The following is a 14,569-nucleotide window of genomic DNA, read 5'->3' as shown; positions in this document are numbered from 1 at the left end:
AGTGACGAACTTAAAGATCCAATATCGCTTATAAGCTTTATGGGAAACAACACAACAACTGCAACTCTTTTATTTAACTTCAACTTTCATAACATCTTAACAAATCCATAACGCAAAGCTGAACTACTTCACCACAAACGTAAAGCGTCCATGGCCATCGTCAACCGTGCCTGCAGTGGGCCTGCCACCAGCCCTCTAGGCCCATGCTTAGTGGGTAAGAATTTTCTTCAAATTTTCAATCAACACTGCCGCTTCCTGTTCGCTCAGGGCACGTCCACGCAGCCGTCCGTTCATGTCATCCAGGGTGGCCTGAATGAAGTCGTGCACACCGTTCGACACCACGGTGGTGATCGTGTTGCGGAAAACGGTCGTGATGATGTTGACGAAAATGTTGGTCAACCAATCGACCAGCACGTTGCCGCGGAACCGAATGTTCAGGTTGCTGTGAAGAGAAAGAGGAGAGACCATTTAGTATGTATACGCGTGTGTTTGTGTGTGTGTGATCAATAAGTGATGAAATGTTCCAGTAATCACACTGTCAACGTCAATGCGAAAAGTGACAGAAGTACAAGATGAATAGCGAGTACGATCGAATCGAAAGCTCGTGAGAATTCCCGATTTTGTTTTAATCCAACCGAATGCTTGCCTTGGTTCGAATCAACCAGTTTTCTACGGCATGCAGGGGAGAGAGAGAAAAAAACACACCCTCAGCCAGGGATCAAGCAAACATGAGTTCCGCTGCCGATATGATGAACCAACATTCAGGACCGACCGAACGAATTGGGCAAAGGTGGCAAACCAGCTACGATGACGATGGCGATTGCGACGATGATTTGTCCTTTATGGTACCCATTTGCTATTTGGCCCCGTCACTTTTATCATTCGTCGGAATCGAAAAACCGTACGCTGCAAATCCTTCCCGGAGCGAACGACACGCGACCGAGACGTACTAGTTGGATCTGCACTATCGCAAGCCAGCCAGAGCGCTCGAGTCCTACCATCCGCCACCGCTCGAGTTTTCCCAAGGCTGCTAGGAAATGATGAAAATTTATGACGAAAAAATCGGCATCGTACCGCGTATCGTTGTGTGGTGATATTTTTTCGCATTTTTTTGCCCCATTGCTGCTACTACTCCAGTGATCGGTGGCAGATTTTCTCAGTCCCCTCGGGGAGGGAAAGAAGGAAGCGTGCTTTGAAAAGCGTCAACGTGTCCTCTTACGCTTGTCGTTCTCTTTTGTCTTTCAGCATCAAACCAATGAAAAGTAAATAAAACGAACAATAAAATAAACTTCAACCGATAATATCCTGACGAGACGGAGCGCAGCGTCCAGCCCGACGAAGGCCAGCATTTCCATCATTTGCGATTCCGCCTGTCGATAATACCGGAACTGAGTAACTTTGCCAGAACCGAACCGAGTTTCGGTGTTCCTTCTTTCCCTTTTTTTATTTTGCTTTGTGTCCCATCCAGACCGAACTTGGTTCCGGTTTCCCCAGGACGCCCAGTCACGTGTACGTGATGCCTCGGGGGGTGGCACAGTAATGGTGGTAAAAAAGTTTTTATCTAGATTTCGCCCACCAACGCCACGGTGCTTACGAGCAAATAAGTATGTTAAAAACTATCAAAATGTGCATTTCGTTACTCGATCCGCCGTAAATGGGACGGCAGGGAGTTTAAGTACACTTTAAATAAATCTCCATTTAGCACACCATAAACACTATCGCACTTGAACGGTTTATGGTATCAAGCAAAACAAGGAAAAAATAAATCAGGAAGCGACCAGAGACCACCGGGTGCTCTTTTGTTTTATGAAAAGTTACCTTTTTTTTGTCAACTCCCATGGCACAAAAAGGAGATCACGGTAAAACAGCTACTAAAAATCGTTTTCCACTTCAATTATGTCTATTCAATAACGTTAAACAAGCAAAAGCCACAACCGATGAATACGAGCACGTCAAGTGGTGCGCATTGTACCGGCCCGACCGTACACATTATTGTTCTAGCGCACAGGACACACAGGAGCATCCAAACACTGTCAATTGAAGCCTCAAACACTTTCACGTCCCGCGGTGGCTTTAATATCGGATCCGGATCATCCGACCACTTTTTATCCTGCCGAGCGTTTGTGACATATGGCTGTCTGTGGCTGCTATAAATATGTTTCCTCCCCGCTCACCCATCATCGTGCCCATCCTCTCGCATTCCGGTGAGTTCTCTTAATGTTTTATGCCACACGTAATGACTGTCCGATGCGATATGCCACCAGCCACACCGAGAACACTATTGACAAGTGCGTATGTGTGAATTATGGATGTGGTTTTATGGGCCAGATTAAACCATTGAAGTTGATGCCGGGTTTTTATGATAGCAGCAACTTTGCTATGCGATGAATATAATTTAGATTGAGTATAATTAAATCAATGTAATTAAATTTCGTGTACTTGTAAACGTTAAACTTCAATTGAAAATCTTGTAGCACTAAATTCATGTGTGTTTCAGCGGTTGGCATGGGCAAATAGGTGGTTTTAATCCAGATTAATTATATTTCGCTCACTGAATTAGGTTTACCGCGTTGCATTTTTCCGCCCGGGATATGTCTTTTGCGGTAGTTATTGATCGATGTTAGTCGATCAAAACTGTTGCTCTCTAAGCTTTCCGGAAGTCAATATTAACAGTTGCCACTAAGCGAAGTAAGAAGAGCACCATCAGGGTTTTGAGTCAATATATTGAATATTTACCTTTCGATTCTTCTATTTTCAGTCTAGATAACTAAAACAATTAATTTTAAACATTTTTAAATTATAACGTAATTTAAACGTTCATACCCGTTTACATTTAACTTCAATATTTCATAGAAAAGGAAGCAAAATACGCTCCTCAATGCAAAGGTAGTATGCTGCTCAATTTTGATTCACTGATTTGCTGTTAATTCCCATTGAAGATGTAGTTCAAAAAACAAATTCGAGGAATAATTCTCTAATTTTGGCCCATTTAGTAGCAATTTGACCAACTATCAGCTATCAAATATGAAAATTACCACCAACCAACGATACCAACGCTGTACCGTTCTTAAAAAAAACGCCTAATTGTGAAGATGTGAAGAACCCGATTCTGAAATTTGGAATACTATTGATTTAAAGGAAATCTTCCAACGAGCTATAGCTCCAAACTGACTGCAGCACTATTTTCACACAACAGCTTTATAGATCTTGATTGGTTAATAGGTACTACGGATCCTTCCTCCTTTTCTGTAGCGCTACAAGTAGCAAAGTAGTCAGCACTGCCTACGCGCAGGCTGCTCTCTGGATGGGATTTGAACCCCGGTCCTGCCGTGTGAAGACCGGCGCCACTGTCGCCTTGGTCACCGAAGTGCCCCGTTACGGATCTTTAACCATTTGCAAAATCTCTCGTCTATCCTTCCTCATGGTATCATTTGCAACACTTTCAATGTAATTATTCAAAAAGGTTTAAACTGGTTGTTTTAATATTTTACACTAAAACAAGAAAAACCCAGTAAGTACATTTAAAACATAAGACCAAAAATCGAAGCGGTTCGATTGTTATGTCGTCTAGAGTATGTAGCATGCCAAAGATCCTCAATGAAAAATTTGATAATCACAGTCAAATTTTTGTAGTTAAATTTCACATATAAGCAGTAATACCTCAACTATAAATGTTAAAGCAATCTCTACATCATATTGTTATAAAAATCATAGAAAATTTCTAGGTACAAAGCTGAAGATATTCAACAAGAGCAGAAAATATAATAGTATATTTGGAGGGACCAGCATGAAATGATGTATTATGAGCTGTTGAAGTGGTTTTTTAAAGGACGGGATGTAAAAGATTTTATTAGGCTATAAAACTGCTGACTACGTGCATAAAACAATAAGTGATTTCGATATATAACACATTATCGCGAGATGTACATTGATTTAAACATGGAGACAATTTTATTTAATGACCAGAGTACTCTTCGCTTCAAATAATTTCACAATTATCTTTACTTGGGAGACCTGCTTTTTCAGAATTTATTAATATGCTACGTAAATGTCACGTCAGCCATCACTTACTGCGGTCACAATTCCAAACTGAGTAACTTTCGTTTGACAATCATATCCCAATTAACAATTCTAGTGAATGGGGCTCATTTTTAATTAGCACACATTCAATAAAGCAACTTTTTGAATAAAGGATCTCACTGATTGAAGCTTCTTGTGAAATGATCTCTTAAAGCCCACTTTAAATCACACCTCTTCATATGCGTAAAGTAATGGAAGCACAATCATTGAATCCAATCGATGGAAACCCGATCGGTTAGGCTATTAATTCGATCATAAACATTTTAATCCATACTTTTATACCATATGTCCATTTTTCCCGCCTGTGCACGAGCTTTTATTGTAAAGAACGTAGCTTTTGTTGAACGTAGGATTAATCAATTTGTTGAAACTCTTCGCAACCACACGTCCCGATTTGCGCTCGTTGTGGCTGTGGGAATGGTGCGAATAAAATTGAATTGCCCACCACCACCACCACCGGCTGCATGCAGCCAGGAACATTCGTGATAATGACACACCACACGTGTCTTGCCACCGTTGTTCAATTCTATTTGCTGAAAGGATCCATTCGCTAAACAACATTCGCACGGAAGCGTTATCGTCACCCGGGTGGATGGAGGTTGGATCCAAACAGAAGCCCCATTCCGGAACCTCGCCCCCAGTGCGACCGAGATCCATCCGAGCGAGATTGATATCACAAAGCAAAAGTGGATGAAATAAAAATCTTACTAATTCGATTGTTACCCACCGCACTAACTACGCGGGCGTCGGTATCGGGGCAAACAAAGCGAAAAGGGATCACACTGGAGAAGCTGTCGCTAGTTCTGGCTGCCCGATACCATCGTCGTCACACGTGCTGTGCTTCACCCTCGGTGGCATTAGTGCGCTCCCAAACACAAACACAGAGAGACACACGGTGGCACACATTTGCGTTGCTTATCTTAACAGTTTTATGCTTGTTTATTCATTCTGTTTCCGGAAGTTTTCCCACCGGGCTCACACCGCAGTCGATTGAAAGCACACGATAAAAACAGCGCCCCAGCAATTGGCTTGGACAAGCAAACGAGAACACGCTGGTGGTGCTACTGCTGCTGCCCATTGGGATTAAATGGTCGCAGTAAATAAAATGCGCAAATTTTAATATTGAATCACAACTTCTCCGCAAAATGAACAACGGGGAACCAAACGGGAGCTGCGATGGCAATCGCCGGGAAGGAAACAAAAACTCCGAGAGGCAGCCGACTGCCTGTAGGAATTAGCTTTAGCACAACACAATGGATGGTGACAATTTCACGATTGAATGATGTTCAATCAGCAGGAAACGATGATTGTTACGTTAGCTGTTCTATAAAAGCGAAATTCACACAATTTGAATACGTGGAACAGAAAAAGAAATCGTTCCGGTGCTCGTGCGGTCCATTTTTTCTGTGAAAGAAAAAAGAACACTTTCATGATCATGATTGCACTGATGGCACGGTGCGAGTTCTAGGCGCAGTGGTAACAACGTCTAGCATGTTGATCTCTTGCGCTCCGGTAATATACTGCCCGTATCGTATTGCAGTGCTTGAAAGTACTGCCCGAGGCTCGAGTATCAAGTCTAGGGAAAACGACTCCGGAACGAAATTCGAAAGCCCACATCGAATTTAATGCCCGTAGGATATTTTCTACGAAACGATTGTGTGTGTGCCGTTACCCGAGTGGGGCTCGAAAGTTGGAGTAAGAAATCGGTTTCGGTTCCGTTTTTTGAAGCTCAGCCTCCATCAGCTCCGCTACTGTTACATGGCGCACGGTTCGGTGAGCACTATTGATTCACCGGTGACAATATCCTGCATGTCAAATATTGGAAAGGCAACCGACTCATTTCAGACCGAGATTCCGGCCGCCGAATTGAGATTGAGCTGACACAAGCTCAAACAATGTTGTAACGCACGGGTTGAAAACAATAAATTTTCTATAGTGGAAGGGCCTGCGCCATCCTAGAGCAGGAGTTTCCAGAGCTTCGTAGAATATAGCTGACTCTGGTTTGAAATAGGTGTTTAAAGCCACTAAAGTGGGCACGATCTTATGCAATGATGTTGGAAGTTTAAATGTACCTAGTAGTTGAATTTTCCAAGTAGTATCAATCAGATATATCTCAAAACTCACGTAAAGTAAAGTGTATGTTATGGTAGAAGATAGACTAAGAATTGAACCATAAGAGGCTTGAATGTGTTGAGATGGACTTGGAAACTCCACTAGTTCTTGAAAATAGTTCAAGAATTTTGCTCGAACGGAGCTAGTTCAATCGCAACAAAAATCTCTTACTTTTCTTCTATCTAACGCCCTCGATACAGCTTGAAAGACTTCAACATCCACAAACAACCAATTCTTCAAAAAAAAGCTTGTTCGTGACTTAGACGAGATATTCTGCAACAGATGTTCAAAGTAGTGGAACCTTGTCGAGCAGCCTTTGATAGCCAGTCTTCACACGAAAGGGTCAATTTCCTCTCCAAGCACTCCTTATTATTGCACGTCCATTAGGCAAGAAGAGTTCCATTTTTATTTCAAACAAGTTCAATTTTGCAAGAGAAAACCTCGCTTCTAAAGAATAGCTATAGAAGTAGCTGCAGACTCTACAACATCTCTTTTCAAAGTTAGCAAAATGGCATGAAAATCTACGAAATTAAAAGGTCCGTTCAGACCGATTGCTGTAAATGATTATCTTCAAGCAATGATTCACCCAGCTTCCAATCCTGGGGAGTGGGCACCATCATCTAAATCGTACCCATGCACCATCCGCTAATCCCACACGGCAACGGAATCGACATCGCTCGTTGCAAAGTTTTCCAGTGCTTCCAGTTAATTCGAAAGTTTCAAGAGTGAATCACTTTACAGACGTGAAACGATTCCACCTGCGCGCACACATACACGCACACACAGACAAATCTACCGGTGAGGCTGAAAGCTGAAAATAAACTTCTCGCTAATAATTAAATGCTTTGCTGCCAACTTTGCCGATCAAATAACTCATACGCACAGCCGTCCCACCAACCGAACGGCCGCTTGATACACGCAAGGACAAGAAAAAGGCCACCCCCTGTACAGGGGGGAGGGAGGGGAGAAATGGTGAGGATGCCGGGAGGGGTGGGCCACCGTCGAGAACTTGGAACGTTATGAGAAACGTGAGACGTGATCAAAGGCTGTGATGAGTGTGAGAGTGTGAGAAGGTTGAGAGCAAAACCAAAAAAAAACAAGTCGCCATCACTTACCCCATGTTCGTTAGGCGGAAGTCCTGCATCCAGATGTAGAAATCCGTCAGGTCGATGATGAACTCGCTGGTGAAAGTCATCGTCGCTACATCGACGTCAACGAAGCCGGTCGGGCCCAGATCCATGATGTGTGCGGAGTAGTCGTAGGTGAACTGAAATGCGGTTACGAAATCGCGTGATGAAACTTCCCGCTACTGGAAGAAAATAATTTTTCCCCACTGAGAAGTACCAGCAAAGCTTTCGCCGGAAAACATCCCGAAACCGAACCACCTCCGGGCGCTCCAGGTGCGTGCAAAACTTTTCCATCGCCGGGAAAACCCGGCACACCAACAGCAAACACCTTGGTGGGTTTCGCGATTTTCTTTTGCCGCCTTTCCCTACACCCTCCGGGGCAGCCCGGGTGAAGAATAAACAAAACGCCTCGTACAAGAACCCACCACCAACCGATCGGTCGCCTCAAACAACAACAATAATTGCCCTGGAAGAAGTGTGGCGGTACTCTGCATTGGCTCGGTTAAGCTAAACCTGTGGCGTAATAAACACCCCCCGCAAAAAATGGCTGGTAAAAACCCGAAACCAGCTCATGGAAAGCTTCGCATAAGCCACCACTACCTCCAGACAACTCTTTGCCACCAAACCGCATCTGTCCATCCTCCGGTTGGGGCGTCACCGTGTCGTCGAAAAATATAATCCACTCACCTGCACCAACACCTGACAGGGTTTTCTGGTGCAGAGTTTTCCGGCACACTTCCACGCCCCTTCCCTGTCACCAACCCGCACAGAGGCGCCATTACACCCTTGGATCAGGTTTTAATGGCGTTTTGGTTTTCGGGACACCAACCGGGCCCCAAGCCCTTCACCTCGGGCTGAAGAAATTGCGCCACCTCTCTGCGAGATCCACTCCACCGCTCCTTCGGTGAGTTGTTTTCATTCTCTTTCCGTGCTTCGGTAACACTTGAGGGCACACACCAGCGAGAGTTCCCCTTTTTTACCGCGCTAAACTCTAGCCAAGAACAAGCTGAGATGAGACGAGAAACAAAAAAACCACCGCCGCGAACGCCACGATGAAAAGCAAATTAAATGTGACTCGTTCTCGGTATCGCATATCGCCGAGGTAATAAATTTTCAAGTATTGTTTAATCACAAGACGACGAATGCGGCCACCACTTGGGCACCCAACAACAGGGGTGGGGTTTTCTTCCCCATTTTCACCCCGCTACCTAGCAGGCGTGCGAAGGAAGTTGGATGGAAAGTTGCTCCGCAGGTTTTTGGTACAAATTTCATCGCAACTCGAGATCGCCGGTGTCTTGGTGCTTTAACGCACTTTTACACACCCCGACATGACACCGAACATGATAACGTTCGGTGTGTGTGTGTGTGTGTGTGTGTGTGTGTGTGTGTGTGTGTGTGTGTGTGTGTGTGTGTGTGTGTGTGTGTGTGTGTGTGTGTGTGCTGTGTGAGGGAAGATATCAACACGCACCGCAGCTGCTATATTCACCTGCACGCACGTCAATGTGTTTCCTTGCGCAAAAGTCGTTAGAATGATAAATTTAGACAAATTCATTTTCCAACCTCCGGCGTTGGGAAAGGAAAAACTCCCTCAGTCGAAGAGACAGAGAGGGAAAGAAATGTGTGAAAATCAGGCACAACACAGCAATTCTTCTTGTTGCCGGTACTTGGACGCTTCATAAAAGTGCGCCACGCAATAAAGCCACAGAAAAAAACACCCCGGTTGCCGCAAGAATGTGTTCCCTGCGAATCTGGCACGAAGCAAATGGCGGCAGCCCATCCGTACCTTGACGAACTGTTTGTCATGGTGGTTGCAGGTGACTCAATTTCTCCCGGTCTCGAGGCAGCCCACCTAACGAGTGAGCTCCACGCTACTCCCGGTACTTTGGCTGCTGAATAAATCACACACCTCTTCCGGTTGATGTTTCCATCGGGTCTGCTGGCAATTGCCGGCTGTTTCCGTTCCTGGTGTGCGTGTGTGTGTATCCCGTAGAAAAGCGATGAGCGATCTTGCTAACCGCTCAAAGTCTTCCCGGACGAGCCAGGCAGGCAGGCAGGCAGGTTGTGGCTCCCAATGCTCCCCGGGAGTGTCTCCTTTGGGAGGTGAAGAATAATTCCTTGCTTTTTGAATAATTCATTCGGCCTGCACCGGAGTGAGCACCCGGTTTAACGAGGCGCACCTCGTTGGCGCAACCGGCGTTAGATGAAACGGACAGGAGTGACGATATTGAATCTTATTTTACGCTTCACCGAAAACGGCTGGCACCTGGCAGCTTTGGTGGCTGTCGAAGCTGTGGTGTTTTGAGTTAGTTTTTCGGGGTGCGAAATTATTTTTAACTATTATTTATAATTACTCTTGCGCTCTCTCTCGCCACAGTCGCTGTTTTGATGATTGCATTTTATCCATGAATAAAACATTATGACAAGCTTTACTTTAAAATTACTCTCTGACAAAACAATGGAACGAAGCTTTACCCGAGTCAGTTTAGTAAACGAGAGTCAGCTCCAGCAGAGACGGAAAGCTACGGGACACATATGCTGACCTGATAATACTCGGAAACAATTCATCCATGCTTTATTGCAAAATAATATTGCATGGTTTTCGTAGAATTATGCTCTGGGGGGGAAAACACCACTACTACCAGCAGGGTATTACGGGAATTGCCCGTAGCCATTCAATCGTTTAGTCAACATAACCACCAAATGAACGTGTGGGAAGTTGTTTTTTCATTGTACCGGGATTAGCTCGTACAATGGAAAACAATGTTGATTACATGGTTTGGAGGAATTTGTTGTTCTATTATTGGATTAAAGCATAGATCGCTCGCGACTCCATGAATCAATGGAACACGAGGGTGCGTTCGTTTTGCTTATGCAAACATTAAACATTCTGCAAAATTATTGTACCCATCAAAGGAAATTGTTGCACTTAAAGTGAAGAAGATTGTGTTCGATTAAAGTGTTATAAGAAAACATCTTATAACTGGATTCTGTTAAGTAATGGTTTGCCTATACTGTCCGCCTTACTTACTTATTGGGTGCTACAACCGATCTTAGCCTGCTGTAACAATCCTCGATACCTCTCATGGTCTTGAGCAGTCGTATGCCAATCCATTATCCCGGCCGCTCTGGTGGACGCATCAACGCCATAATCTCAATTTAGGCCTACTACACCTTCTCTATCCGTGTAGATGGACTAAAAGAACTTTACAAGCTAGGTCATCTGGTGCCATTCTCATGAAATGACGATCTTCTCATGATCTTCCTCTCGTACGCGGCTAAGAGAGTTTCCTAAGTTTCGGACAGAGGTTCCATGACTAAGAGGCATATGTAAGGACAAGGTAGTTGTCGGTGCTAACTTTTGACCCCAGATGGGTTAAGTTTTGCACGACTTTATAAAGGCGCACATCTATCTGTACATTACCCCAGCGTAAATCAGTCATTCATCATCAATTTGGTTTTCACCGCCTTTATCTCCAGTCCGAGGTTTAGTGGTTAAGCTACAAAGGATAGCCCCAAACCAATGATTTCTATGTCATTAGCGTATGCCAGAATGTGGATTGACTGGTAGAAAATGATCCCCGAAGTTTCCACCACCGAGTCACAGATGGCTCTCCAGATAGCGCCAGATTGGACAGAAGACAGGCAAGCCCATTTTCCTGGCGCAGGTATCTCTTGGTGGTAGGAAAAGTCTTTTCGACGAAAGAGACCCATTCTTTAGCTCTTTGACGAATGAAACACATTCTTAAGGTCAATCTTTCAGCTATTGGAAGGACTTGGGTAAATCTTTTACCCTATCCGATGAAGAATATTAACATATTATACAGCTACAGGAATATAGAAACTCTACAATTCAGTCCTTCCTTTCACAAGAATGTAAACCAAAATCCCCACCACAAGCACAATTTCTGTGTCCATAATTAACACACTTGTTTATCCACATTCAAGCGAAATCTTCCCCTGCAAATCGCTTTAACTCGCGCTACTTGCGCAAAAGCAAAACAAAACGTTCTTACGAACAGTTTGTTCTCATTACATATTCCTAGAAGCCGTTACTTTTATCTCTCTCTCCACCTCCGGCCTGCACAATACTTACACCCAGCTGCCGAATGTTGGCACCGACGGACACACGCAGCAACTGGCGGTCGTAATGCATCATCGCATTTCCATTCCGGCCCACGCTGTGGATGGTGTGGAAAACTCCGTTCGTGAGAGCCAGCTCACCGTGGTACGTAATCAGAATGGGGCGCTGCGTCGTGAAAAAGTTAGCCGGTTGTGTTGCAACCATGAAAATAAGTACAAACTCGGGGAAAATGGTTCGCGAAACTATCGCGCCCCGAAAAACGGTTTTGCCGGGTACCTACATGCTCAAATCCTTCGACCACATCGAGCAGCGCCATGGGGACGAGATGTTGGTTCATCCACGGTCCGACCTGGATCATCACCACGTCGATGTAGTTGTTCATGTTCGCCGACATGGCGGTATTACGATTTCTGGAAGGAAACAACAAAAAAGCCCACACACGGACACACACAACAAGAATGTAAAATATTTCATATTGGAAAAGCTGCTGGGGAGGGAGTAAAGCGGAGGTGTGAGATGGTCAGAGCAACTTCAACCGTTACGGATGCATAATGTAACGTTTCAAGCGCGATAAATGCTTCCAGGAACGCTCGTTGAATGGACACTGCACTGTAAACCCTTTGCTCGATCAGTAGCTTGGCATTGGATTTCCTGGTGATGTCAACTCTTCAGCAATGGGACCGAGCATATTCTAAATCATTATTTATGTAGCTGTTACATAGCCTTTAAAAATGATTTAAATTTTAATCTCTAGGTTGTGGGCTGTCTGGAACCCTTATGATCGTACTAAATTCCTGACTAATTACACACTCCCTCTGCGGGCCAGGTGCGAAACATATTAATCCTACGCCCCACTGTGCTCCAACTGATATCCCTAACAACAAAGGATCGTTGGCATAATCTTATCGGTTTAATTTATCTAAACACGTCGTTCGGCAGCTGGCAGTCCCTGGGTCCGTTTGATAGCGTGCAGCATTGTGCCTATGATAAGGGCTGATATTAAGCGTGCCGTTTGCATATGTTCCCTTGATGATCTCGTTTTTTCATTACACATTTATTTATTTAGTTAAAAGGAATTATTATTGGACACAAAAATTCTCCCAAACTTCAGTTTTTCAGTTGAATTTTTTTGATTAAACATCGTCGATGTATATAAACGAATTTTGATCTCTACGGAATCAATTACATCTCCTCAGCGATGTTTGACTTTTTATGGAAAATATCTAAAATAATGTTTTCCGATCGATGTAATGCGATATTTGATTTCATTAGAATAATCCTTCCATCAATGCGTTTTGAGCGCTCACTTTCCACATCAGCTTGTTTTACATGATTTCATTGAACCATAAATTCGAATCTACGAGTAAACTAGTATTTTCTGTGAAAAAGCTCCATCGACCACCAATGTCACAACGACACACAGATGGTTTAAATTCATTGCACAAAAAACCTATTCGAGAGCATTTCAGCGACGACTTACACATCATCTTCGTACTCCGTCTCGTAACCACCGACCGTTGCCATAAGGCAAACCAGCCCCAGAGCCACTAGCGATAGAGTGCGCATTTTACACGGCCAACGTTTTTTTTTTTATCCACAATCAACACCACTAATCACGCCCGTGTCGAACTACTGAAACCTTGCCAAGACGCTCGAGCCGTTATTTATACAATTTCGCTTCCCGCTCGACAAATCGATCCGAACAGGTGCAACGACGCTCAAAGAAACGTTCGATTAAGATGATAAGATAACCCCTAAGACAGAAACAACAGTCAGCCATTTTCGGGTGGATTGCAGAAAAAATGGACGATAAGATTAACCTTCCGTTCCACCTCATATCATTCCCGTCTGTCGATGGGTGTTCTAGCAAGTTGTCTAAGCACTGCAGCCCAACGAACCGGGCCGCTTGGGGCAAATTTTCCCAAATCACACCTTTCCGAAACACCCGAAACACCTTCGCTCCAGAATGATATGTGCGATTGTGGGCCAACGAACGAACGCATGTGAAGCGAACGAATCAAAACAACACGTACCCGGCTCCGGGAACCGGGAGGCCCGTCGTGCGTATCGTTCGTATCGCCTGGAAGGCCTTTTGTGAGATTATCAATCGTAGACTTTATGCCAGTCGATATTGCTACCGCCGTGACACGACTCGATTCGTCCGATATCGGACCGTTTGCCGTTACGAACCAAGAATAGCTGGAGTAGACGATAAGATCAGGCTCGCCCGTGTGCCTCCTACCGAGGGAGCTGCTTAATCGATGCTCCTAACTCCTGGATTGCTTCCAGGCTTGGCTCCGATAAGCACAACATTTTGGTTATCGTTCCAGGTTTTGGAAGATTCGAAGCGGCCAAATGAAAGAACCGAGCCGAATGGCGTACATTTTGTTATGCGCCCGTCCGGCGAAAACACGGTCCATCAAAGTCGGTCAAAGAAACTTAAAGCAATCCCATCGGACGACGATCATTGACCGGAAAACTTTACTCACCGCGTTCCGAGCGTAAGAAAGCACCTTCGGCACGGGTGCGACCACTTGGAGTAATCCTGTTGGACTGGTGGTGATTGGAAAAGTTTTATTGTCCTGTAAGATTCTTCTGCACAAAACCGCAGCGCTCAAAGATCCCAAGGTGTTTTTCCCGCCACGCGCCCAAACATCACACAATTGAGCAATAGGGGCAAAATGGGCTTCCATTATGAGTAACTACTTCATCACCGTTGCCCATCACAGGCTACCGGAGGCCGTGAAGAATCACTCTTGGGCGAAGAAGTGTTGTGCACGACCAGTGTTCCTCTTTTGCCTACGATGTTCGCCATGATGATGGGCTGCGATGAAACACCAAACTCCCATTGAGATAGCTTAAATACTGCTGCCGTGTACGAGTTTTGAGCTGGGTGGTCCTCGGATGCAACGAAAGCCTTGTACAGGTGCACACTGGGACAAGTAGAGGACAATTTGGTTGGAACAATATCAAAACCCCTAGGTTAAATATATACTTGACTGCAGACAATCTTGACTACTGCATAATTAAGAGAAAATATTATATTAAAATATTATTCCGATATCTTTACTGGTCGTCCCGTTCAAATCCTTCCATAAAAAAGGATTCCGTTCCGATACCTTCGTTCCATAATTCAGTTCAGTTTTTTTTCTCGTACCATTCCAATAGC

At 44.5% G+C, this 14,569-nt stretch overlaps 1 protein-coding gene across 1 annotated transcript; it reads right to left on the bottom strand.

The window, feature by feature from the left end:
- Positions 1 to 31: 31 nt before the first annotated feature.
- On the bottom strand, positions 32 to 13,049 carry LOC118503181. Its single transcript, XM_036036155.1, has 5 exons — positions 12,881 to 13,049; positions 11,681 to 11,810; positions 11,413 to 11,565; positions 7,308 to 7,459; positions 32 to 442 (listed from the first exon to the last, which is right to left on the bottom strand). The coding sequence occupies exons 1-5, from the start codon at positions 12,964 to 12,966 to the stop codon at positions 208 to 210; spliced, it is 756 nt and encodes a 251-aa protein (XP_035892048.1). The 5' UTR covers positions 12,967 to 13,049; the 3' UTR covers positions 32 to 207.
- Positions 13,050 to 14,569: the final 1,520 nt, after the last annotated feature.

This window comes from Anopheles stephensi, chromosome 2 (genome assembly GCF_013141755.1).
Source record: "Anopheles stephensi strain Indian chromosome 2, UCI_ANSTEP_V1.0, whole genome shotgun sequence".
Taxonomy (NCBI): domain Eukaryota; kingdom Metazoa; phylum Arthropoda; class Insecta; order Diptera; family Culicidae; genus Anopheles; species Anopheles stephensi.
The sequence above is the reverse complement of the archived record's forward strand: the minus strand, read 5'-3'. Positions and strand labels throughout refer to the sequence as shown.